This window comes from Macaca thibetana, chromosome 4, assembly GCF_024542745.1.
Source record: "Macaca thibetana thibetana isolate TM-01 chromosome 4, ASM2454274v1, whole genome shotgun sequence".
In the NCBI taxonomy this organism is placed as follows: domain Eukaryota; kingdom Metazoa; phylum Chordata; class Mammalia; order Primates; family Cercopithecidae; genus Macaca; species Macaca thibetana.
Window position 1 is genome coordinate 37,285,268 of NC_065581.1, and position 24,817 is coordinate 37,310,084.

At 42.6% G+C, this 24,817-nt stretch overlaps 2 protein-coding genes across 7 annotated transcripts in view; both read left to right on the plus strand.

The window, feature by feature from the left end:
• KCTD20 (potassium channel tetramerization domain containing 20) overlaps positions 1-22,952 on the plus strand; it is a 55,943-nt gene extending 32,991 nt beyond the window's left edge. For 3 of the 6 annotated variants that reach the window (XM_050787715.1, XM_050787712.1, XM_050787714.1), the window contains 7 exons: positions 2,959-3,164; positions 6,820-7,093; positions 10,863-10,965; positions 11,331-11,451; positions 13,266-13,463; positions 16,242-16,352; positions 18,923-22,952. In XM_050787715.1, coding sequence (XP_050643672.1) covers positions 3,005-3,164; positions 6,820-7,093; positions 10,863-10,965; positions 11,331-11,451; positions 13,266-13,463; positions 16,242-16,352; positions 18,923-19,215 — 1,260 coding nt within the window. In that variant the 5' untranslated portion in view covers positions 2,959-3,004 and the 3' untranslated portion in view covers positions 19,216-22,952. Of the gene's footprint in view, positions 1-278; positions 401-2,958; positions 3,165-6,819; positions 7,094-8,517; positions 9,946-10,862; positions 10,966-11,330; positions 11,452-13,265; positions 13,464-16,241; positions 16,353-18,922 lie in introns of those variants that run through there. The other 3 variants (XM_050787713.1, XM_050787716.1, XM_050787717.1) reach the window with 3 other exon arrangements.
• Positions 1-24,817, plus strand: part of SRSF3 (serine and arginine rich splicing factor 3) — a 400,608-nt gene that overhangs the window by 266,996 nt on the left and 108,795 nt on the right. The gene's annotated exons all lie outside the window — the stretch shown is intronic.

Below are 24,817 nucleotides of genomic sequence, written 5' to 3' on the forward strand. Positions count from 1 at the left end.
GCAGTGGCGCGATCTCGGCTCACTGCAAGCTCCGCCTCCCGGGTTCCCGCCATTCTCCTGCCTCAGCCTCCTGAGTAGCTGGGACTACAGGCGCCCGCCACCGCGCCCGGCTAATTTTTTTGTATTTTTAGTAGAGACGGGGTTTCACTGTGGTCTCGATCTCCTGACCTTGTGATCCGCCCGCCTCGGCCTCCCAAAGTGCTGGGATTACAGGCTTGAGCCACCGCGCCCGGCCGAAAAAAATAAATTTCTTCCTTTTCTTTTTTTTTTTTTTTGAGGCGGAGTTTTGCACTTTCACCCAGGCTGGCTCACTGCAACCTCCACCTCCCAGGTTCACGCCATTCTCCTGCCTCAGCCTCCTGAGTAGCTGGGACTACAGGTGCTCCCCCACCACGCCCGGGTAATTTTTTGTATTTTTAATAGAGATGGGGTTTCACCGTGTTAGCCAGGATGGTCTCGATCTCCTGACCTTGTGATCCGCCCACCTTGGCCTCCCAAAGTGCTGGGATTACAGGCGTGAGCCACTGCGCCCGGCCCTGAAGGATTTCTTGAAAAAAGAAATTCTGAAACCAAATCCATTTGGGAAAACTCTGCAAATTGAATCCTCTCTTGGAGTTCCATAGTACACTCTGATCTTATTCATCAAAGCATTTGTTTGTTATAAACAACTTAAATATTCATAGGGAGGAGAGTAAAATTGTATTAGTAGAATATTATACAGCCCTTAAAAACAAATGAACTAGATCTCAATCTTCAATCATAGATGGTTCTCAAGAACATTTAGAAAAACATTAGAGAATGAGAATGATGCATATAGTGTATAATTTGTGTGTTTTTAAAAAAACTATATGCTTTCCCCAGTATATCTGTATAATAAATATGCATTTTAATGAAGTCTAAAAGGATTCATACCAAGTAATGATAGTTACTTGGAGAAATGACTGGGATTGGGAATGATGATCAAAAGGTCCTTTTTCACATTATCTATAAGGTTTGAATTTTCTTGGGAATATATCTGTGTATTACTTACAATAAAAATTAATTAAATGCAAATACCTTTTAAGTGCTGAGAAAGTTACTTTATTTTCCCTCACTGGTGATACCTACCCTGCTAAACTCCAAGTACATCCATTTATTAATTCACCATATATAAATTAAACTGATTTTGGAGCCCTGGTTTTATAAACTAGGACATTTTTTATTCCATGATAACAAAATGATTTTCTTACATTATGAGATTAAATTAAGTGGCTTATACAGTCTAGTCCATGCACGTTCTCAAGAGGCAGGCTTAGTCAAGCTTATTGTGTGTTGGTTCAAGAGATCTTTTTGAGTACAACAAAGAGAAGTTTGAACTTGGTTCTTGAGCAGCTAGAGGAGCTGTAAGTAGATTGGAACATTATGGTTTAAAACCAGTTAAGATTAAAGAAGCAGACCGTCTTTGGTAATGTTCTTTCCAATTCCATGGACCTCATTCTTTATCTTATTCTCTAGACTTGATTTTGACATCTGAGCCAAACTTGAAGGCATCTGTGGTTCTGTTTGACTTTACCAGTCGCCAAGCATCAACTTTAAATGACTGCATTTTTGTAATATAAATACTTTTTTTTAAGAAAGGATAATTGTGAAAAAAGCTGTAGTCACATTGAAGGTTTTCTATCAATACATTCACTTTATTCCTTCAATTTGCTTTATAAGAGCCATTGTCTGAGAAAGATTTCATCAACTGAAAGTATCTCTTCTTTAGCATGATTTATTTTCAGGCGTATTCCTCTATCCATCTTATCAAAGTGGTCATTTTTACATTTCATCTAAGTGAAAACTTGGACCAGGGCATAAACTGATCAATTTTATGCTAAAAATATTTTAATATACATTATGAAGGGATTCAAAATTTAATTTACATTACAGATATCATGTTTATTTTTTATAGATGTTTATTGGCACCTACCACATGCTTGGTATACCAGGAAATTCAGAGCATTAAAAAGCATTACTGCCCTTAGTGAGCTTCCTGTTTCCTAAAATATTATTACGCATGTAATCCGTATGCATACAAATTACTGATGATTTAAGATGATTCTTCCACCAGAATGCCAGTGGAAACTTGTACAGTGTAAACTGTGGAAGTGTTAAGTAGAGTGAACTTCAGGAATATTTTGAGTAGTTTAGCCACCATCGAGGATGGAGGGGTTGCAGGGCATGATTAACCAGCAGAAAGTTATGAAGACCCCTGTGTGGCTGCTGTGGCGTCTCCATCCTGCCTGATCATTGGGGGTCTTGCACGTGGCAGTTACATAGTGTGTGTTGGTCATGGGGACTTTGCACTGCTTTCGAGAGAGATGAATGACATGATTAGCTTTGTAGTCAGTGTGATTCTGAGGTGGGGTTTCGGGATTGAGCATAAGGTATACAAAGTGAAAGAGAGAAAAGGGGAGATAAAAAAGGAGAACTTGAGCACTACAATCAGAATTAGCTTTTTTCTTCAGCTCAGATGATTCTCATACTGGCTTTAAGGTTGTGATTGTTTTTTAATATCCTAGTGCTTAACTGTTGCAAAAGCATATGTGTCAATTTAGAAAAACATAGGTTTTCTTTAGTTGAAATTTGAACTCCCTGCTACCCTATGTCTCTGTAATGTGAATACCACAAAATTATTGTACCACCATTTAATGTAGAATTGATCATGAATGTGGCCGAAGTCAGTGAATCTGATGTCTGTTCATGGATAAAATTATTCCCTGGTAACAAGTTTATCTGCATTCTTAGTGATTTGATAAAGACCATTTAAATCAGCCCAATTCCTATTAATCTAAAAATCACAAAAATGTGTAAGATGCCTGTTTCTCCTGAGAACAGGAATGCTAGCTGTCAGTTTTCTAGTCTGGCTTTCATATCATGGAAGTCCTTAGAAATCTGTTTTTTGAGTTCTAAATCATGCATATTCCTGTGTTCCAGGATTTCTCTCTGATCAAACGGACAGTTCAGGACTCAGAATCTAAGGATGAATGTTCACCGTGGCAGTGACAGTGACAGGTTATTGCGGCAGGAGGCCAGCTGCTTAGTGGATGATACTTCAGTTGCAGCCCAAGAAAAAGAAGCAAATAGCCTGGCTTCATCTGGTCCTCATAATCTTACTTATCCTCTAGGTCCCAGGAATGAAGGTACAGTGATTAGCTCTTGACTTAATTTGGGGGGCTTTCCAATACCAAAGCAGCTACTCTACCCAGAAGGCATGAATGTGTTTAATCTAAATAAATTATCCAATTAATTGCTTAGCTTGCATATCACAATTATATAAAGCTGACCTTCACAGAAAATCTCCACTTATTTAATCAGTCTAGCATATCTAATGTGGTGATAATGGTATTAAAACAAACAAACAAACAGCCACAGGTTTGGAGTCAGAAGACATTCAACTTCTAACTCAGCTGCTTATTAGTTGTAACCATGGATGAGATCCTTAGTCTTTCTGAGCCCTGCTTTTTCTTTTTTCTTTTTTTTTTTGAGATGGGGTGTCACTCTGTCACCCAGGTTGGAGTGCAGTGGCGTGATCTTGGCTCACTGCAGCTCTGCCTCCCAGGCTCAAGTGATCCTCCCACCTCAGCCTCACGAGTAGCTGGGACCACAGGTGTATTCACCACACCCAGTTAATTTTTTATATTTTTGGTAGAGACAGGGTTTCACCATTTTGCCCAGGCTGGCGAGCCTCACATTCTTAATCTGGAAAACAAGGCTATTAATATTCTATCTAGGCCCGGTGCGGTGGCTCACACCTGTAATCCTAGCACTTTGGGAGGCCAAAGTAAGTGGATCACTTGAGGTCAGGACTTCAAGGCCTGCCTGGCCAACGTGGCAAAACCCCCATCTCTACTAAAAATACAAAAATTAGCCGGGCGTGGTGGCAGATGCCTGTAATCTCAGCTACTTGGGAGGCTGAGGCACGAGAATCGCTCGATCCTGGGAGGCAGAGATTGCAGTGAGCCTAGATCACACCACTGCATTCCAGCCTGGGCAAGAGAGCGAGACTCTGTCTCAAAAAAAAAAAAAAAAAGAAATTATTCTTACCTCACAAGAATAGTAGATTAACAAGTTAATAGATGTGAAAGCTCCTAATAAACTGAGATTCTTTTTAACTTTTAAGTAAAACAATAGCACCAATAATAGCAACTACCATCTATTGAGCATTCACTGTACTAGGAACTTTACATACATTCTTTCGATCAGGGGTGGCAAACTGGTCAAATCTGTCTGTTTTTGTAAATAAAATTTTAATGAAACAGCCATCATGTCCATATTGTCTATGGCTGCCTTCCTGCTACAGTAGTGGCAGAGACTGACCACAAGCTTAAAATATTTACTTTGTGGCCCTTTATGGAAAATTTGCTGACTCTACTTCAGATTAGTCCTTACAACTATTATCCTTGTTTTACAGATGAGGAAACTGAGGCTTAGAAAGCTTAGGTAACTTGCCCAGTTTCACATTGCTAGGAGGGAGTGGGCTGAGATTATTTCTATATGTGTATTAACTGACAGAAAAGCATATGACTGCCGTCAAAGAGTACACCATTAGGGAGAACTTGTGCAAGGAGTCTCTCTTCCTACTCACCCATTTAAGCAGGATAGAACCTGAGGTTTCTTCCTTGGGTTTAGGAATAAACCCATTTTAATTGCTTCATTATTGGGGAGAAATCAAGCATTATAAGGAACTGAATTAGTAATTCAGGTATCTATTTTTTTTTTTTGAGACAGAGTCTCGCTCTGTCGCCCAGGCTGGAGTGTAATGGCGCAGTCTTGGCTCACTGCAAGCTCCGCCTCCTGGGTTCACGCCATTCTCCTGCCTCAGCCTCCTGAGTAGCTGGGACTACAAGCTCCCGCCACCACGCCTGGCTAATTTTTTGTATTTTTAGTAGAGACGGGGTTTCACCGTGTTAGCCAGGATGGTCTCGATCTCCTGACCTTGCGATCTCCCCGCCTTGGCCTCCCAAAGTGCTGGGATTACAGGCATGAGCCACCACGCCTGGCCCAGGTATCTATTTCATTTTTAATAAACAGCACCTCAAGTGTGAAAGCCTATCCTGGTGATCCAAGTGTTTCTTGCTACAAGCTTGCCTGTGGGTTACCTGGAAGCATAGCTTTTGGTGTGCAAACATGAGACCACATTGAAAGTTTATGAGAAGCTATGGGATGTGAACTCTAAATAGGTTTTTGGTCTATATTTTTGTTGCCTTTTATCTACAAACAAATGGGAAAAAAAACTAAGTGTCCTCTGCCCAACAATTTATTTGGTTGTCTTGAGTGTAGGAAATCAGACTAATTTCCCAGAGGTCATAGGCATTAATCATGTTCCTGAATTTGTTTACAAATTTTATAAACATGACAGGTGGGAGTAATTCAGTTGTATTGATAACATTTTTTTCTTTTTTCTTTTTTTTCAAAAAGGGCCTGAAGAAAAGGTAGAAAAATGTTAACAAATCTTACCAAATGTAGGTGATAGGGCTTATGTATTAAGTTTGTGCTTTCCTATGTTTGGAATTTTTCATTAAAAACCTTTTTTACATTAAAATAAAATAGGGCTGGGTGTGGTGGCTCATACCTGTAATCCCAACACTTTGCAGGCCACACACCCGGCCTATTTTTAAGTGCTCTCACATCCTTAATTTCAGTTTATAATTGAAACAGCCCTGTGAGGTAGATGGAGTGAACATTATTTATCCTCATTTTATAGATGATGGGCCAGGTAGAAAAATTAAATAAATTAACTGGCAAAGTGCCTCACGCCTGTAATCCCAGCACTTTGGGAGGCCGAGGCGGGCGGATTGCGAGGTCAGTAGATCGAGACCATCCTGACTAACTTGGTGAAACCCTGTCTCTACTAAAAAATACAAAAAATTAGCCAGGCGTAGTGGTGGGCGCCTATAGTCCCAGCTACTCAGGAGGCTGAGGCAGGAGAATGACGTGAACCCGGGAGGTGGAGCTTGCAGTGAGCTGAGATTGCACGACTGCACTCCAGCCTGGGCGACAGTGTGAGACTCCATCTCAAAAAAAAAAAAAAAAAAAAAAAAAAAAAATTAAATAAATTGCTTAAAGAAAACAGCTTTTTGGTGATACTGAGAAACAGATTTTACGAATGAATTCTAATGTCATTTGCACTGGAACTTCTCTGCTGAGAGTAAGACCTGCCTTTTTGAAAAAATAGTGTAGGTGATGTTAGGATTCTCCTGTACATAGTGAAAATGCCTTTTACTGTGAATTTCTAGGAAAAGTAATATATTGGAAAATTAAAGACTATCATTATCCCTTCTGGGAAATAAATTTTAAAACAATTTTGAAGAATTTGAAAATGAATAGTTTTGGCACATATTAATAGCAGGTTCCTTAAATAAAACACAGGAAATATAAAAGTATTATTTAGCAATAGAAGTGAAAAGTAAAAAGCGACTGCGTCTGAACCAACACCAGGGAAGGTACAGGGAATAACAGGGGAGACTCTTGGGCCTCCACATAAATTCTTCTCTACTGTTTTTCTTAACCATATACATAGTTTACTTTAGAAGATTTAAATAATGTTCAAGTGTGAGCATTCTGCCTTCTTCCCCTCCCTCCACCAACTCTCACGTGTACATGGAGGAGATCCAATATGAGTCTCTAGTTTGTTTGCTTGCTTTTTACTAGCTGTAGGCAAGAGGTTTTTTGCCTGTCAACACCTAAAATTTGGGGGTTTTTTTGTGTGTTTGCTTGTTGTTTTAAAGAAGATAGGGTTTTTCTCTCAAGGCTTTTGCTCTCAAGTTGTTTTGGTTTCTTTGTATGTTCTTTTAGACCTCTCGCTTGACTATGCCTCTCAGCCAGCAAATCTTCAGTTCCCTCACATAATGTCCCTTGCTGAAGACATCAAAGGTTCTTGCTTCCAAAGTGGGAATAAACGGAACCATGAACCTTTTATTGCTCCAGAAAGATTTGGAAACAGTAGTGTGGGCTTTGGCAGTAATTCCCATTCCCAAGCACCAGAGAAAGTGACGCTTCTTGTAGATGGCACACGTTTTGTTGTGAATCCACAGATTTTCACTGCTCATCCGGATACCATGCTGGGAAGGTAATTGATAATTTTCTTCCAGATTCCCTCTGCTCTCTATAAATAGAAATACCTGCTGTTTATCTTGCATTAGATATAACAATAAAAAGCATTGCATAGGCTGGGCGCGGTGGCTCATGCCTGTAATCTGAGCACTTTGGGAGGTCGAGGCAGGCAGATCACCTGAGGTCGGGAGTTGGAGACCAGCCTGGCCAACATGGTGAAACTCCATCTCTACTAAAAATACAAAAATTAGCTGGGTGTGGTGGCAGGTGCCTGTAATCCCAGCTGCTACTTGGGAGGCTGAGGCAGGAGAATCGCCTGAACCCCGGAAGGTGGAGGTTGCAGTGAGCCGAGACCGCACCATTGCACTCCAGCCTGGGCGACAGAGCAAGACTCCATCTCAAAAAAAAAAAAAAAAAGCATTGTATTTTTATTTTTCTGCCCTCATACATTTGTGAAGGGAGGGCAAGCTGGTAAAAGCCTAATACGTGTTGGTATTTCAGGGTGGGGAGAGTTCTTCATTTACAAAGCCAGTATAGTAAAATGAGCCCCACAAAAGAAAATAAAACCTATTTGGAAACGATGAAAAAATAACCTGCTAAATCTCATTCTCTGCTCCTCTACAAATTCACTCTAAGTAATGTTTTCAGAGTTTCATAGGTCAAAGATGCTGGGGGTAAGGTGAGACCTAAATCTTGCTCCCTTTTAAAAAAAAAAAAAAAAAAAAAAAAACAGTATTAGGCAAATGTTCTACATGGCCCAAGAACAAAGCCATTTTACTGAAAACCATTTCCCTGCCATCTATTGCAAGTTTTATGCTTGGCAACAGATGCTATGCTGTCATTTTCTAATGCTTCCATTACTATTCAAGTTTTTTGAAATGTAATCTTTAAGTGGAGTCTTTAAACCTAGTTGCTTTGTTGTTTGTTTCACGATTGCCCTCTTTATTCTTCATGGTCCATTCTCTGTGCTGCTTCATTCAGATTTACCCTCTTCTTAACCATCTCTGGCCCTCAGATTTTTAAGGTTAGAGTTTAGGAAATGGAAATAGCCTACTAAGAAGGAAAACTGTCCAGGAAGGAGTCTCAGAGCCTGGGCTAGGAGTTAAGAGATTGTCTTTTTGGCCAACCATAGACCTTAACCCAAGGAAGAGCAAATTGGGATAAGAGTAAAAATAGTAATAATAATGATATTATACATGTAGATTTGGCTTTTGATCATTTTCATCTACTTAGAAGTAGATTTTATTTTGTTTAGAGATCTAACCTCAGGACTTTGAATTAATTTAAACTGAGTTAGAAATTTGAATCGATCACACTAATTTATTGAATTCTAGGCTAAATAGAATCCAGCTATTCAAATATATGTGTATTTGAACATATAAATTCACAGTGAACTACTTTTTTTTTTTTTTGAGATGGAGTCTCGCTCTGTCACCGAGGCTGGAGGGCAGTGGTGCAATCTCGGCTCACTGCAACCTCCGCCTCCCGGGTTCAAGCAATTCTCCTGCCTCAGCCTCCCAAGTAGCTGGGATTACAGGTGTGTGCCACCACACCCGGCTAATTTTTGTATTTTCAGTAGAGACAGGGTTTCACCATGTTGGTCAGGCTGGTCTTGAACTGACCTCGTGATCCGCCCACCTCAGCCTCCCAGAATGCTGGGATTACAGGCATGAGCCACTGTGTCTGGCCACAGTGAACCACTTTTTAATTAGAGCTAAACCTGTCTACATATTTCTTAAACATCTGAATTAAGATAAAAGTAGAACATTAACACATTTTCCAGACTGGCCCTGTATTTTTTTATCAGGCTTGAATTCCTGTTCTCAGTTTGGATATTACCAGCATTCCCACCCCTTGAAAAAAGTGTTTCTCAGTGCAGGCTGGCTGTTTTAGGTATGTTGCCTCTGAAAGTAGTGATCAAGAGAAGAAAGGCAAATGTTTTCTGGGTAATATATTCTTGGGTGAAACTGGTTTTCTGAACCTTGGAATGGGTTGTCCCATGAAGAAGAGAGTCTGGTTCTTTATCTGTATGGTTCATTCAGCTGAATTGGCAAGGTCGTAAATTCTGTAAGTTATTTAGATTTGTTCTGTTCTGTGGCTACCTGTCCTGTGATTATATACAGTACTTCTGAGCCTAGCCAGTGAGCTTACAGATGTGGGCCACTAGTCACAAGGGGAGAAGCTGAGAGAAAGAGAATGGATTAATGCAGATCCATGCCATTACTAAATACTCTGAGCTGAAGTCCTACTGATGATAAATAGGGAGGATTATATTTACAATATGTTCACTATTTTTATTCAAAGCTCTCTAAGCTAGACTTCATTCAACCAGAGCATTCCAGAAAAACATCTGCATTCTTTGGAGGCTACTTTTATCAAGATGGATTTCTTATGTGTGGTACAGTTACTTGGGAAACATGTAAAATTGAATCATTTTCTTTCTTTTTTTTTTTTTTTTTTTTTTTTTGAGACAGAGTCTCGCTCTGTCACCCAGGCTGGAGTGCAGTGGCACAATCTCGGCTCACTGCAAGCTCTGTCTCCTGGGTTCACGCCATTCTCCTGCCTCAGCCTCCTGCACAGCTGGGACTACAGGCGCCCACCACCTCGCCTGGCTAATTTTTTGTATTTTTTTTTTTTTTTAGTAGAGATGGGGTTTCACCATGCTAGCCAGGATGGTCTCAGTCTCCTGACCTCGTGATCCACCTGCCTTGGCTCCCAAAGTGCTGGGATTACAGGCGTGAGCCACCGCGCCTGGCCGAAATGGAATCATTTTCAGACCTTTGAAAAGCAGCCAGTTCAGGCTGGAGGACAACAGTTGTGAACAGCTGAACAGCAACACTTCCCAGCAGTTTAAGGAAGGAAATAGCAGTAAGCCCCCATTTGATTGGGAAGTCAAATCTTAGGCTGGTTGAAGATAGCAGCTGCCCGCTCTATCCTTTGTGTTATCTAACCATTCCACAGCTCATACACAGAAGTGCAGCAGGAGTGGAAGTCATGGGGTCATTTAGACTGCAGGGGATCTGACAGAGGGAGGAAGGATGGGGAGAGGCGAATAAGAAAAGCTCTCCTCCCTGTACTCTCATGACTTCTGAGTTCATGCTAACAGCAAGCCTGTCTCTCTGAAATGCAGTAAACTGCTGATAAGCCTAATGCCTACCCTCTTCTACTCGATCTGAAAATCCCATCATTAGTTATTCTTTGTATTGAGTAAGGCCATTTTTCCCCCAGAGCTCCACTATTAAGACATACCAGTAAAGCATTAACATAGCTGCATCTAACAGAAGATGAGATGTTGAAAAGTAAAGTTCAGAAATATTGATGAATGGCATATTAGATAGGTCAGTGTTGACAGACGAGGAGACAGGGATAAAAGGGAGCTTAGATGCTGTCTTCCTGAGCTGTCAGTATAGAAAAGCAGGTTCTTGGGCAGTGGGGAGGGCATGAAAGGCCACCATCTCAACACAGATATTTTCCAAGGGCCACCTCTGCAGTTGCTGTTTACTGCATTTACTGCCAAAGAAACTCACTACAGATGAACTTTGTGGACTTGATCCTTCATTCTTCTTTGCACACAAATGCTTAAAGCAGTTGCCTTCTTTTCCTGTCTGAAGGGAGTTTCCTAAGACTTGAGTTGTCTTGTAGGCATTGGGTCCCAGTGCTATGTTTTTAATTTATACCATGAAAGAGTGGGATGGAGTCTTCCAGAATGAGGTGGAGAAAGGAGAAGTCTCATCTGTGAAGAATCATGCTGGAGAAGATAACATTATTGCCTGGGTATCTTTCAGGATGTTTGGACCAGGAAGAGAGTACAACTTCACTCGGCCCAATGAGAAGGGAGAGTATGAGATTGCTGAAGGCATCAGTGCAACTGTATTTCGCACAGTGCTGGTGTGTGGTAGCCTTTTTTGTTACATTCTCTTCCCCAGGGGCATGTGTGATCAATATCCTTGAGAGTTCCATCAACTATGTTATTGACTTTAGGGTCTCTGGTTTCCAGTTGTTTCCTTTCTCCCTTTGTTTTCTGTTCCTATAACTTTTAAGTCCTTGCTTGTTTGTGTGTGAGCTCTATCAGTTACCAAGTTCTGATTAAACAAGTCAAGATAGCCAGGAGCTGTTTTGCCATCTAATGAATCATCCAATTTGGTGATAATTCCGGTAGCTCATTGCTTTAACAACCAGGAATGCATAGGGATGAAGAAGTAATTTTTCATCTTGTTCTTTGCCTACATTTTTTCTTCCTAATCTATTTACAGGACTATTACAAAACCGGTATCATCAATTGTCCTGATGGCATCTCTATCCCAGATCTTAGAGATACATGTGATTATCTCTGCATTAATTTTGATTTCAACACTATCCGATGTCAAGATCTGAGTAAGTACAGGAGCAGCTGCCAGCTGCACTTAACCAGCTGAACTTTGTGTTTTCTTGTAAGTCACTGATTTTTTTTTGTTGTTGTTTTTGAGACAGAGTCTCGCTCTGTTGCCAAGGCTGGAGTGCAGTGGCGTGATCTCAGCTCACTGCAACCTCCACCTCCCGGGTTCAAGGGAATCTCCCTGCCTCAGCCTCCCGAGTAGCTGGGATTACACACGCCTGCCACCACGCCTGGCTAATTTTTGTATTTTTAGTAGAGTCAGGGTTTCGCCATGTTGGCCGGGCTGGTTTTGAACTCCTGACCTCAGGTGAGCTGCCCGCCTTGGCCTCCCAAAGTGCTGGGATTACAGGCGTGAGCCACCAAGCCCAGCTGACATTTTCTATTATTAAACAGAAGGAATTTCACGTGTAGGTTGAAAATCTTCTGCAGAGGCAGAGATGTGATACTGACTAACCCTTTTCCTCTCTTGGTTCAAAGCACTGTGAGAAACTGGAGCAGACAAAGGAAAACAGATAGTAGTTTCTAAATGGAGCTTGACCAGTGGGAGACCAAGCTGACAGCTTCCCTCTTGGGACTTTGGTGTCTCAACTCTAACAAACAAGGATACTGATTGTCCAACATGAGGAACAGTTCACTAAAAAAGTCAAATAGCACAAATTGGCCAGGTTCTCCTGATCATTATATTGCCCCCCTTTTTTTTTTTAATTTGAGATGGGGTCTTGCTATGTTGCTCAGGCTGGTCTCAAACTCCTGGCCTCAAGCAGTCCTCCCACCTCAGCTTCCTGAGTAGCTGGGACTACAGGTACATGCCACCACACCTGGCTATTATTATTGTTTTGTTTTGGAGACAGAGTCTCACTCTGTCACCCAGGCTGGAGTGCAGTGGCACAATCTCAGCTCACTGCAGCCTCCACCTCCTGGATTCAAGCAGTTCTTCTGCCAGAGCAGCTGGGATTACAGGTGCATGCCACCATGCCCGGCTAATTTTTGTATTTTTAGTAGAGATAGGGTTTACACCATGTTGGCCAGCCTGGTCTCGAACTCCTGACCTCAAATGATCTGCCACCTCGGCCTCCCAAAGTGCTGAGGTTACAGGCATGAGCCACTGCGCCCAGCCTATAATTATTAACTTAGTGTTTGCTAAGTGCTTTATAGATATGGACTTGCTTAAATCTTTAACAATCCTGAAAGATGGGTGATAACCTCATTTAAGAAATCAGCTTGTTCAGAGCTCTAGGCATTAAGGCTAGGATTAGAACTCAGATTGTCTGACTGCAAATTCCATGCTCTTATTACCTGGGCTTCCTGAAATTATTTAAATAACTATTCTTTGAATTTCATGATACATTTCCCTGCATGTTGCATGAAGTACATGTGATTTCTCTACTGAGTGTATTATACATTTAGAGTAAGTCCTTTGGTGTCACCAAAATTCAGATTATTCCTCTATTATGGTACTCTAACTCCATGAAATCAGGATCCAAACCATCTTCAGAAGAGGTACTACAAATGATGATTTCATCTCTTACAGAATGAACATTTATGGTCTGACCTTGTATGTCCAACAAAACCCCAGCTGATCAGAATGCTCAAGGATTACTAAACATGAGTAAATTGAAGAGTGGTAGAATAGGAGACATACCTTAACAAAGCTTAATTATCACCTTGGAGCAGGAAACAATCTCTTTGCCTTTAAATGTGCCACTTCTCTGAACCTCATCAATGATAACAGCCATTCCCTCATAGTCTTTTTCTCTCCAGTAATATGTGCATTTAGGCAGAAAGCATGTTCACCCACATTTTCTCTCTGCAGGTGCTTTACTGCATGAACTGTCCAATGACGGTGCTCATAAGCAGTTTGATCACTACCTCGAAGAGCTGATCTTGCCTATCATGGTGGGCTGTGCCAAGAAAGGAGAGCGAGAGTGCCACATTGTTGTGCTGACGGATGAGGATTCTGTGGACTGGGATGAAGACCACCCTCCACCAATGGGGGAGGAATATTCCCAAAGTAGGAGCTTCTGGCATGGTGTAGATGTTTTCAGCAAGAAACTCGCTACCTGGAGTAGCAGCTTGATCCTAGAACCACTGTGAATATCAATGTTGAGCCTGTGATGAGCACACTCACCTGGATGACAAATCCTTAGTGATGCAGGGCTAGCCTTTATGCTGGGGAACACAGGGAATGTTGTTACACCATTCACTCTTTCTCTGGTGTCTCGTACTGTGTAAGATACTGAAGCAGCACATTAAATGATGGTGTCATTCTTCTCTTAATTCATTTTTAAATCCTTTTGAATTGGTAATCAGAATTCAAAAAACATAACAGGATATACACTAAAAAGTCTTACTCTCACTCCTGCCCCATCCAGTTTTGCTTCTCAATTTCTTTTACAGGCTTCCAAGTATATTCAATGTACATAGATAACCAATTACTTGTTTTCTCCTCCTTTTTCATGTACCATATTATACAGCTCTTCTGTGCCATGTGTTAACAAAAATCTTCGATATTATGGGCCGGGCACGGTGGCTCACGCCTGTAATCCCAGCACTTTGGGAGGCTGAGGCGGGAGAATCACGAGGTCAGGAGTTCGAGACCAGTCTGGCCAACATAATGAAAGCCCGTCTCTACTAAAAATACAAAAAATTAGCCAGGCATGGTGGTGTGTGCCTGTAGTCCCAGCTACTCAGGAGGCTGAGGCAGGAGAATCAGGTGAACCTGGGAGACAGAGGTTGCAGTGAGCCGAGATCGCGCCACTGCACTCCAGCCCAGGTGACAGCGTGAGACTCCGTCTCAAAAAAAAAAAAAATCTTCGACATTCTTTTTCTGTGGCTCTATAGTATTCCCTTGTACAAATGTGCCATAATTGATTTAACCAGCCATTCCTGGACATTTAAACTATTGGCCAGGTGCAGTGGCTTATGCCTGTAATCCCAGCACTTTGGGAGGCCGAGGTGGGCGGATTGCTTGAGGTCAGGAGTTCATGACCACCCTTGCCAATATAGTGAAACCCCGTTTCTATTAAAAATACAAAAATTAGCTGGGCGTGGTGGCTCATGCCTGTAATCCCAGCTACTCAGGAGGCTGAGAGGCAGGAGAATCACTTGAACCCAGGAGGTGGACGTTGGATGTTGCAGTGAGCCGAGATCACATCACTGCACTATAGCCTGAGTGACAGAGCGAGACTCCATCTCAAAAAAAAAAAAAAATTATACCTTTATAATTTTGATAGATGTTGCCAAATTATGCTCCATAAAATTTGTACCAATTTACACTCACAAAACAATACATGACAGGTTTGTTTCCCACCCCCTCACCAAAACAGTGGCTTTTTTTTTTTTTTTTTTTTTTTTTGAGACAGAGTCCTGCCTCCTGGGTTCAAGTGATTCTTATGCCTCAGCCTCCCAAGTAGCTGGGACTACAGGTGTGTGCCACCACGCCTGGCTAATTTTTGTATTAGTAGTAGAAACAGGGTTTCACCATGTTGGCCAGGCTGGTCTCAAATTCCTGACCTCAAGTGATCCACCCACCTCAGCCTCTCAAGTGCTAGGATTGTAGGCGTGAGCCACCATGCCTGGCCAACAGTGGCTTTTGAAAAAATTTTTTTACAGATAGAATCTTGCTCTTTCACCCAGGCTGGAGTGCAGTGGTGCAACCATGGCTCACCGCAGCCTCAAACTCCTAGTCTCAAGTGATTCTCCCACCTCAGCCTCCAAGTAGCCTGGGCTGCAGGTGTGTGCCACCATGACTGGCTAATTTTGTGTGTGTGTGTGTAGAAATGGGGTCTATGTTGCCTTGCCTAGGCTAGTCTCAAACTCCTGGCCTCAAGCCATCTTCCCGTATCTGCCACCCAAAGTGTTGGGATTACAGGCGTGAGCCACTGTGCCTGGCCCCAAAACAGTGTTTTTAAGACTTTTATCTTTGCTACTTTCTTAATAGGTAAAAAACCGCAGAATCTCATGATTGGCATGAGTTTTAATTACATTTTTTATTTCATGAGTGAGGCTGAAATTTTTTTTTTTTTTTTTTGAGATGGTATCTCCCTTCTCTTGGCCAGGCTGGAGTGCAATGGCATGATCTCGGCTCACTGCAACTTCCCGCCTCCTGGGTTCAATTGCTTCTCCACCCTCAGCCTCCCAAGTAGCTGGGATTACAGACACCCACCACTATGCCTAATTTTTGTATTTTTAGTAGAGACGGGGTTTTACCATGTTGGCCAGGCTGGTCTCCAACTCCTGACTTCAACTGATCTGCCTGCCTCAGCCTCCCAAAGTGCTGGGATTACAGGTGTGAGCCACCACACCCAGCCAAAACCTTTTTAGTTTTCAAGAGCCATTGTAATTTCCTTTTTTGTTAATGGTGTTTGTGCCTTTTGCCACATTATGAAATCAGATTGTTAGTCCTTTTACTTAGTGATTTGTGAAAGTTCTATTTGTGGCGGCTCTTTCTAATTAAGGAAATTAGCCTTTTATGAGTTGCAAATATTTTCTCATTCGGTTGTCTTTTTAGCTTTGGTAAATGGTGGTTTAGGCTATGCAGAGATGTTGTATTTCTATAATCATCAGCTTTTATGACTTCTAGGTTTAACGTTGTACCCAGAAGGTCCCCACCCTGAGACTATAAAAATTTCTCTTATGGTTTATGTATTATTTAACATTTAATCTTTGATCCATCTGGATTATTTGGGATTAGTGGTCAAGTATATCTTTCATTAGTTTGATTCTGTTAGCTTATCTCTTTCCTCTTAGGTCTTTACTCCATGGCTAACCCCTATTTTTTCTTTTACAGTTCTTTATAGCTCCAAGCTGTACAGATTCTTCAAATATATTGAGAATAGGGATGTTGCAAAAACAGTGTTAAAGGAACGGGGCCTGAAAAACATTCGCATTGGAATTGAAGGTAAAAAAAAAAAAAAAAAAAAAATCCCAGTCAATATTCAGGTTGGGTCTATGGCCACAGCTTATGTCCTCAAAATTTAGCCTCCAGAGGGCCTAGAAAATAGGCATACATGAAAACCACATTCTTACTCAAGTTTGAAGGGTTCCTGTTTTTGTTTTTGTCATTTTTCTTTTCATTTTATCTCCAGTTGAAAATGGTTCAGAGCAGCCACAGAAACAAGTTCGAGTTTACTACTTCAGGATAAAGAGCAGTGAGGGCAAAGGACAGTGGTAGGGAGATACAGCAGGGTTTGTGGGCTCACCAGGTGAGAGCGTCGTTCTGCCACCAATCTTGGTGAAGATGTTTCTGGCATCTGGAAGGGTCCTTCTGAAAAAATAACTTGGGGACTCAAAATTTAAGATTATTCCAGCCGGGCGCAGTTTCTCATGCCTATAATCCCAGCACTTTGGGAGGCCAAGGCAGGCGGATCACTTGAGGTCAAGGGTTTGAGACCAGCCTGACCAACATGGAGAAACCCTGTCTCTACTAAAAATATAAAACTTGTATTTTTGTATGGTGGCACATGCCTGTAATCCCAGCTACTCAGGAGGCTGAGGCAGGAGAATCACTTGAACCCGAGAGGCAAAGGTTGCAGGGAGCTGAGATCGTGCCATTGCACTCCAGCCTAGGCAACAAGAGTTAAACTTCGTCTAAAAAAAAAAAAAAAAAAAAAAAGATTATTCCATACTTTTGAGGAATGTCTGAATATATTAACAGAACTACTTTGAATGATCTTGAGCAGTGGCTCCCAGCCTGTGGTCCCCATGGAAGGCTCTCAAGAGACTGATTCCTGGAGAGTGCTAAAGTCATCTGGTCTCCCCTATGTGGATGTTTTTTTTTTTGAGATGGAGTCTCACTCTGTCGCCCAGTTGGAGTGCAGTGGCACCATCTCGGCTCACTGCAAGCTCTGCCTCCTTGATTCACGCGATTCTTCTGCCTCAGCCTCCTGAGTAGCTGGGACTACAGGCACTCGCCACCACACCTGGCTAACTTTTTTGTATTTTTAGCAGAGATGGGGTTTCAACATGTTAGCCAGGATGGTCTCGATCTTCTGGTCTCGTGATCCGTCTACCTCGGCCTCCCAAAGTGCTGGGATTACAAGTGGGAACCACCGCGCCTGACCTCCTACGTGAATCTTTGTTTGACTCTTGTGCTTTGCTACTCTTGTGGCCTCATTTCTGCCCACAGAACCTGTCAAAGCTTCATTGTGTCTGACTTAAGTTGAATATAAAGTTGGAAGACTTTTTTTTTTTTTTTTTTTTAAAGAGACACACTGGAGTACTTCTGCTCACACTGGAGTACAGTGACACAATCATGGCTTACTGCATTCTTGCCTTCCTGGGCTCAACTGGTCCTCCTGCCTCAGCCTGCCGTGTAGCAGAGACCACAGGCACGCACCACTGTGCTCCATTATTATTTTTTTTAACCTTTTTTCTAAGAGATGAGATCTCCCTCTGACCTAGACTGGTTCTGAACTTCTGGACTCAAGTGATCCTCCTGCCTTGCCCTCCCAAAGTGCTAGAATTACAGGTGTGAGCCACAGTGCCCAGCCTTGGAAGACTTTTTTTTTTTTTTTTTTTTTTTTTTGAGACGGAGTCTCGCTTTGTCTCCCGAGCTGGAGTGCAGTGGCCAGATCTCAGCTCACTGCAAGCTCCGCCTCCCGGGTTCACGCCATTCTCCTGCCTCAGCCTCCCGAGTAGCTGGGACTACAGGCACCCGCCACCTCGCCCAGCTAGTTTTTTGTATTTTTTAGTAGAGACGGGGTTTCACCATGTTCGCCAGGATGGTCTCGATCTCCTGACCTCGTGATCCGCCCGTCTCGGCCTCCCAAAGTGCTGGGATTACAGGCTTGAGCCACTGCGCCCGGCCGGAAGACATTTTTGAGATTATTAAATCTCCTCCTACTCGGTCTTTCCCTTGTCTGTTGGGTGCATTTCCCAGAACCACCCATCAAACTGTTTTACCATTAGAACATTATGCCATACATATTTAATACATAACGGCCTCCCTCTCCTGCGTGCCTTCTAGTTAATAGCCTCTGAAGCTACTTTGACTATTTTTCCCATTTCCATGTGACAGACTTTCACATATTTTAGGCAGCATCTTTGTTTTTTTAGGCTAAACATTCCACATTTCCTTAACTATTTCTCATACAGTATGCCCTCTAAGCAACAGAATTAAGAGGACTAGGGTAGCCATGCCTTGGCAGGATTTTTGTTCTATGGTATTGTTGCCAGCAACAACAGGCTCCTGAACTAGTTAGAGGCTTCTCTCCTTTCCATTAGAAGGGATAGAATTCTTGTTACTTCTCAGATTAGTTCCTTCTAGGGACAAGACCTACTATCTGACTAAAAGGAAGTGAACATGTAAGTGACTGGGGCTGGGAGAGCATGGGGCAGGGACTGGTCACTTCCCACATATTTTCTGTGCTGTGATTTTGGGAGAAAACTGATGTGGTTACAAAGGAGAAAGTATGGACAGCAGAGTGAGCACAATGTGTTAGTCATGAGAATGGCCTTTTTCCGTTGCAGGTTACCCTACCTGTAAAGAAAAAATTAAGAGAAGGCCTGGTGGCCGGTCTGAAGTCATCTATAATTATGTACAACGCCCCTTCATCCAGATGTCATGGGAAAAGGAAGAAGGGAAGAGTCGCCATGTGGATTTCCAGTGTGTTCGAAGCAAATCCCTCACGAATCTGGTAGCTGCTGGAGATGATGTCTTGGAGGACCATGAAATATTAATGCATCACCCACCCCAAGTGGATGAACTTGACCGGCTAAATGCCCCACTTTCTCAGATGGCTTCTAACGACTTTCAGGATTAGGGCCAGCTGTGGGTCTACCCCTTGTGGGAGCCCATCTCACCTAAGATGCCTGCAGCCAGCCCTCCCTCATGATTTGTCTCACCCTGAGTAGGAATCATGCTTCTCCCCTATCCTTTTCCTTTCTCCCATAATTAACATGTGTCCTTTCCAGTAAGTCTGTGCCTCTGGCAGGGGATGAAGAAGTACTCAAATTAGCTACCATCTTTGCAGCATCCCTGATAACTTGAAAAATTTGGGTCTGGTGCTGTTCACTGAGTCTTTGTGTAACGGCAAAAGCAGGAAAGGAAGTCAAGACTGTTGCCTTGTGTTTAGCAAAGCAGTCCTTATCCTTTATACTCTGTTCTTGGGTTTTGTTTTTGTTTTGTTTTATACCAGGCAAATTGCTTAGTAGCAAAGGGACCAAACTTAAAAGGTGACAATCTCTAACTTTTAAAAACAGGCACCAATCGGATGCTCATTAGAGGTTAATGAAGATGCCATTCTTGGTGGCCTCTGCACCCAAATTGCATCTGGAAAGAACTAGGGTCTCATTCAGAATGTCCAAAAGGAAATTCCTAAGAGGTTAAATTCAGATTTGCTTCTCATTAACGCAGCAAACAATTCAAAACCACAGATTCTTTGGCAGGAAGGATAATGGAATAATAATGTTGATGAGACCTTTTTAGCTTCAAGGTTTTGGAGTCTAAAAACAAATGGATGATTCATTTGGAATGAAACTCACAAGTAGAAGAACCTCCAAATCAGGCCAATTGGGTTATCCTGGCTTGGAATCTGGTGAGAAACCATAAGTCTTAACACTCTGGAGCAGCACATTGCTGTGGATGTGGCTAGGAGACCTTAGATATGGCTTAAAGGCTTTTAAGATGAGGACAGAAATTGCTCACAATTGCTCACTTTCTCAACAGAAAGACTTGTAAGAGTGCCAGCACGGGGTGTATGCAGTGAAGCTGGGTGGGAAGCATCATCTGCACAGTCGCTGTCCTAGCAGGATTTTTCTCTTATCTTTTCATACCATGGGATTTTTGGATATCAGTGTATTTTGGTTCTTGAAATAGCCTAATAGCTGCTCACACATTGGGTAAGAAAATTATACCAATGTCATCCCTAAAGGAAGGGTGAGTTGAATGGAAATTAAGCCCAGTCATTTTATTTGATCTATCAGCTCTATTATCAGTGCATGATCACCCAGATCACCCTTCTCAGCCCCCACAGTGCTGAACCATCTTCCTTCCTCTTCTCCATGGCTATTAATAGTACCGCTAAATTTAGAGTCCAGAGCCAGATAAAAGTATTTTGGGATTATCTCCCAGTTTGTGGTAGAAGCTGACTGGAATACAGGTTGAGTATCTCTTATCCAAAATGCTTGGGACCAGAAAGGTTTCAGGTTTCACATTTTGGAATACCTAACAGTTAAGTACCCAAAATCTGAAAGGCTTTTGAACATCATGTCGGCACTCAAAAAAAAAAAAAAGACTTTGGAGCACTTCAGATTTTGGATTTTTGGATTTGGGATGCTCATCCTGTGTAGGAGAGGCTACTCAATTCCATGTAATGACCTAGTCATAATCATCCAAAGTTAAAAGCCGGGTAGATTTGAAAGCTCTTTCCAGGGCTGAAGAAGTGTTCTTATGTTCTCTACATATGACTGGCATCACTGTGGAAATTAATACTCTGTTCTTCACTAGGATGTAGTAAGTGGTTAAATTGAGCTATTCCCCACCAGATGACTATTGGCATCCATTTGCAAGGCCAATGGCCTGGATTAAGGGTTAGGATTATTTGTAGCTAGAAGGTAATTTTACTTCTATGAAACTAATTGGCTCATATTTGAGGTCAGGTTTGGCCTTGACCTTACCAGTACATTTATACCCACTACCAGTTGACTAGCCCAGATAATTGTTAAATGGTGCTTCCTTTCTGCTTCTCAGTAGACTTCCATGCCATTACAAAGGAAATTTGAATTACCTAGTGTTTGTATATTCCATAATAAGTATGTATAACTTCTGTTTCACAGCTTAGGTATTGTTAACATTTAAGTGTAAACATGCCACAACTAACACTTAAATATGAAAACTAATTAGTTCTTGCTTAGGGAAAATACCAGGTATGAAGTATGGCATATACTTGACACTGTTCTGTGTAACCCTTTACTTTGCTCAGGCTTTCCAGATTGAGGTTTTTCCCCCAAGTTAGGTTAACATGCATTTAACCCCAACCTGTGGGGTTTCAGTAAGCTGGAAATCTTTGATGGTAGGCTTTCTAGTGTCACGAGGTGGTGGTGACTGAAGGAAAAGCTGGGATCACAGGTTCCTTCTGGTGGAGAGGAAGATTTATGTCTATGCCCCACCCATCACCCTCCACCTGGAGCTCACCCAAGCCTGCTCCATTCCCAGGGGCAGGCCATTCTGCAAAAGCAGGACCTCTCAGTCCTCACAGAAACAAGGGCTGGGTTGAAGTCACCCCCTTCATAGTTGGTTACTGGCCAGATGGGTAAGAGGCATTTGTAATCGTAAAAAGGTGGAACTTGGGTTTGGTGTTTTCTTCTAAGTGCCTAAATAAGCAAGCCAGGCTGTTGACAGAGAAACATTTTCATAAGAAAATGGTTTTAGCCAGAGTAATCGGCAAGCCGAGATTAACCCGAATCTGAAGTTTAGAATCTTGAGTTTGCATCTGCATCATACCATGCTGTTTCGATGAGGAAACATTTGCCACTGAGGAGTTGGAGGGCGGGCAAGATGACAGTGTTAAAGTGAGTCAGATCATTTAATGGTTTCCCCTAGGCCCTGGAAAGGCTTATAATGTATTGTTAACATTTAAGTGTTCTGAAGTTAAAAAGCAAGGGTTTTTGGCCAGGCATGGTGGCTCACGCCTGTAATCCCAGCACTTTGGGAGGCCAAGGCCGGCAAATCACCTAAGGTCAGGAGTTTGAGACCAGCCTGGCCAACACAGTGAAACCCCGTGTCTACTAAAAATACAAAAAAATCAGCTGGGTGTGGTGGCGAGCGCCTGTAGTCCCAGCTACTTGGGAGGCTGAGGCAGGAGAATTGCTTGAACCTGGGAGGTGGAGGTTGCAGCGAGCCAAGATCGTGCCACTGCACTCCAGCCTGGGCAACAGAGCAAGACTCTGTCTCAAAAAAGAAAGAAAGAAAAAAAAGGTTTTGGCTGGGTGCAGTGGCTCATGCCGGTAATCCCAGCACTTTGGGAGGCCAAGGTGGGAGGATCACTTGAGGTCAGGAGTTTGAGACTGGCCTGGGCAACATAAAAAATAAAAAAATAGCCAGGCATGGACATGGTAGTGCATACCTGTAGTCCCAGCTACTCAAGAGGCTGAGGCAGGATGACTCTTGAGCTCAGGAGGATGAGGCTGCAGTGAGATATGATGACGCCACTGCACTCCAGCCTGGATGGCAGAGCAAGACCCTGTCTCAGCATTTTAAGTCAAAGGTTTGTAGTAATGTATTCAATGCCACTTCTTGCCATCACTTTGCAATTGCTGAAATGGGTATACTGAGCTCAGAAAGCAAATCTGATGCCTTCATGGGAGACGGAGCCATATTTGTGTTCTGGGTGGGATCACTAGTGCAGGAGAACATTACATTTTCTTCTGAAGGCAAAATGCTTGTAGGTTTTGCCTCTTTACTTTGTATTTACTTTTAAAATTGCACTTGTTCACCTACCAGTGTTTACAAAATCCTGTATTTGGGATGCTTTTTCTATAATAAAATATTATCATTTGAGTGTCTGTTTTTTTTTTAGCAGAAAGTAAAATTAGAAATAAAGATTTGGGCTGGGCGCGGTGGCTCATGCCTGTAATCCCAGCACTTTGGGAGGCCAGACGGGTGGATCACTTGAGGTCAGGAGTTCGAGACCAGCCTGGCCAAGGTGGCAAAACCCTCTCTCTCCTAAAAATACAAAAATTAGCCAGGCGTAGTGGCACGTGCCTGTAGTCCCAAGTACTGGGGAGGCTGAGGCAGAAGAATCACTTGAACCTGTGAGGTGGAGGCTGCAGTGGGCCGAGATTGTGCCACTGCACTCCAGCCTGGGTGACAGAGTGAGACTCCGTCTTAAAAAAAAACAAAAAAAGTAGGTGGGTCTTTGAGGACTTCCCTGCCAAGGTGGTAGTTGAAGCCACAGTATGGAGATCACCAAGAGATCACACGACTGAAGAGGGCAAAGGCACCAGCACCAACATTTAAGTGTTGTGGAACTAGTAAGGAAGTCAGGGAGATGGAAGGAGAGTTTGTTTGTTTTAAAGGTTAACAGTATGAATGCAGCAGATCAAGATGAGGACTGAAGGGAACCCAATGGATATGGCAGAACACCAGTGACTAGAGGAGTGATAACAAATACAAGCATGTTTTACACAGCAGATAATTAATACTAACATTTCACACATGGGGCAGAGACCAGACGAGCATGGATTAAAGTGGGGAAGTGAGAAACAAAAGTGACTGCAGAGTGTTCCTTATGCTCTTCACAAAAGTAATACCTATTCATAGATCCATGCCTCCACCACAACAGGAGCGTAACGACCAGCCTACAAAACCCTGGACTGCTTACTTGTTTTCCTTCTGCCAAATCACTGCTGCCTAAATAAAAACATCTCTGGGATGCTTCACTAAGCTACTCATAACTCTGGGTTGGCTTGTCATCACAGTCAACATCAACACTAATGTAAATAAGGTGATGCTACATTCCATTAAGCCACTTGGTAGGAATTCTTTCAAACTGATCTGCAATTCAGAACCACAGTGAGCTCCCTGTTGCCTCACCAGACTGCCTGGAACTGAGCTCTGAGTCACAGACGCTTGAATGTTGCTTGGGCAAGGTGTCTTATCTCTGAAAATGTGCGTGAAAAAGCATCACGGAGGCCGTTTTTGTCAGTGTTGGCTTTGATGGATCATTCCAGAGAAATATGCTCTGTAGGAAATGAAAATATCATTCACTGAATCCTTCTGAATTCAATTAAAAACACCACTTGGGTTACACAGAAGCCAAGGAGAACCAGGACAAGGCGATCTAAAAAAGTGCTTTCCAAGGAAGTAAGTCTGACAAAGAGCATTACCCACTGATGGCAGAGGGGGACTCCTATTAGGCCGTATAGATGAGTTTTCAAATTGGCAATCTGTTTTGCAGAATCTGAGTATTAATCCTGAAGCAACTCATGTGAATCTTACTTCTGACCTTTTGTTTTTTTTTGAGACAGTCTCACTCTGTCACCCAGGCTGGAGTGCAATGATGGCACGATCTCAGCTCATTGCAACCTCCACCTCCCAGGCTCAAGTGATTCTCCCACCTCAGACTCCTGAGCAGCTGGGACCACAGACACGTGCCACCACACTAATTTTTTGTATTTTTGGTAGAGGCAGGGTTTTGCCATGTTGCCCAGGTTGGTCTTGAACTAGGCTCAAGCGATCCACTCACTTCAGCCTCCCAAAGTGCTGGGATTAAAGCGTGAGCCGTCATACCCAGCCCTTTGAAAGTAATTCTAAGAGCAACAATGGATCAAGCTGGTAACCACCCATCAACACTCAGAAAAGCAGCCAGGGTAAATGAGATGCAGGGGAGGGGAGTATGAAATAAATGCCAATCAACCAAGCCA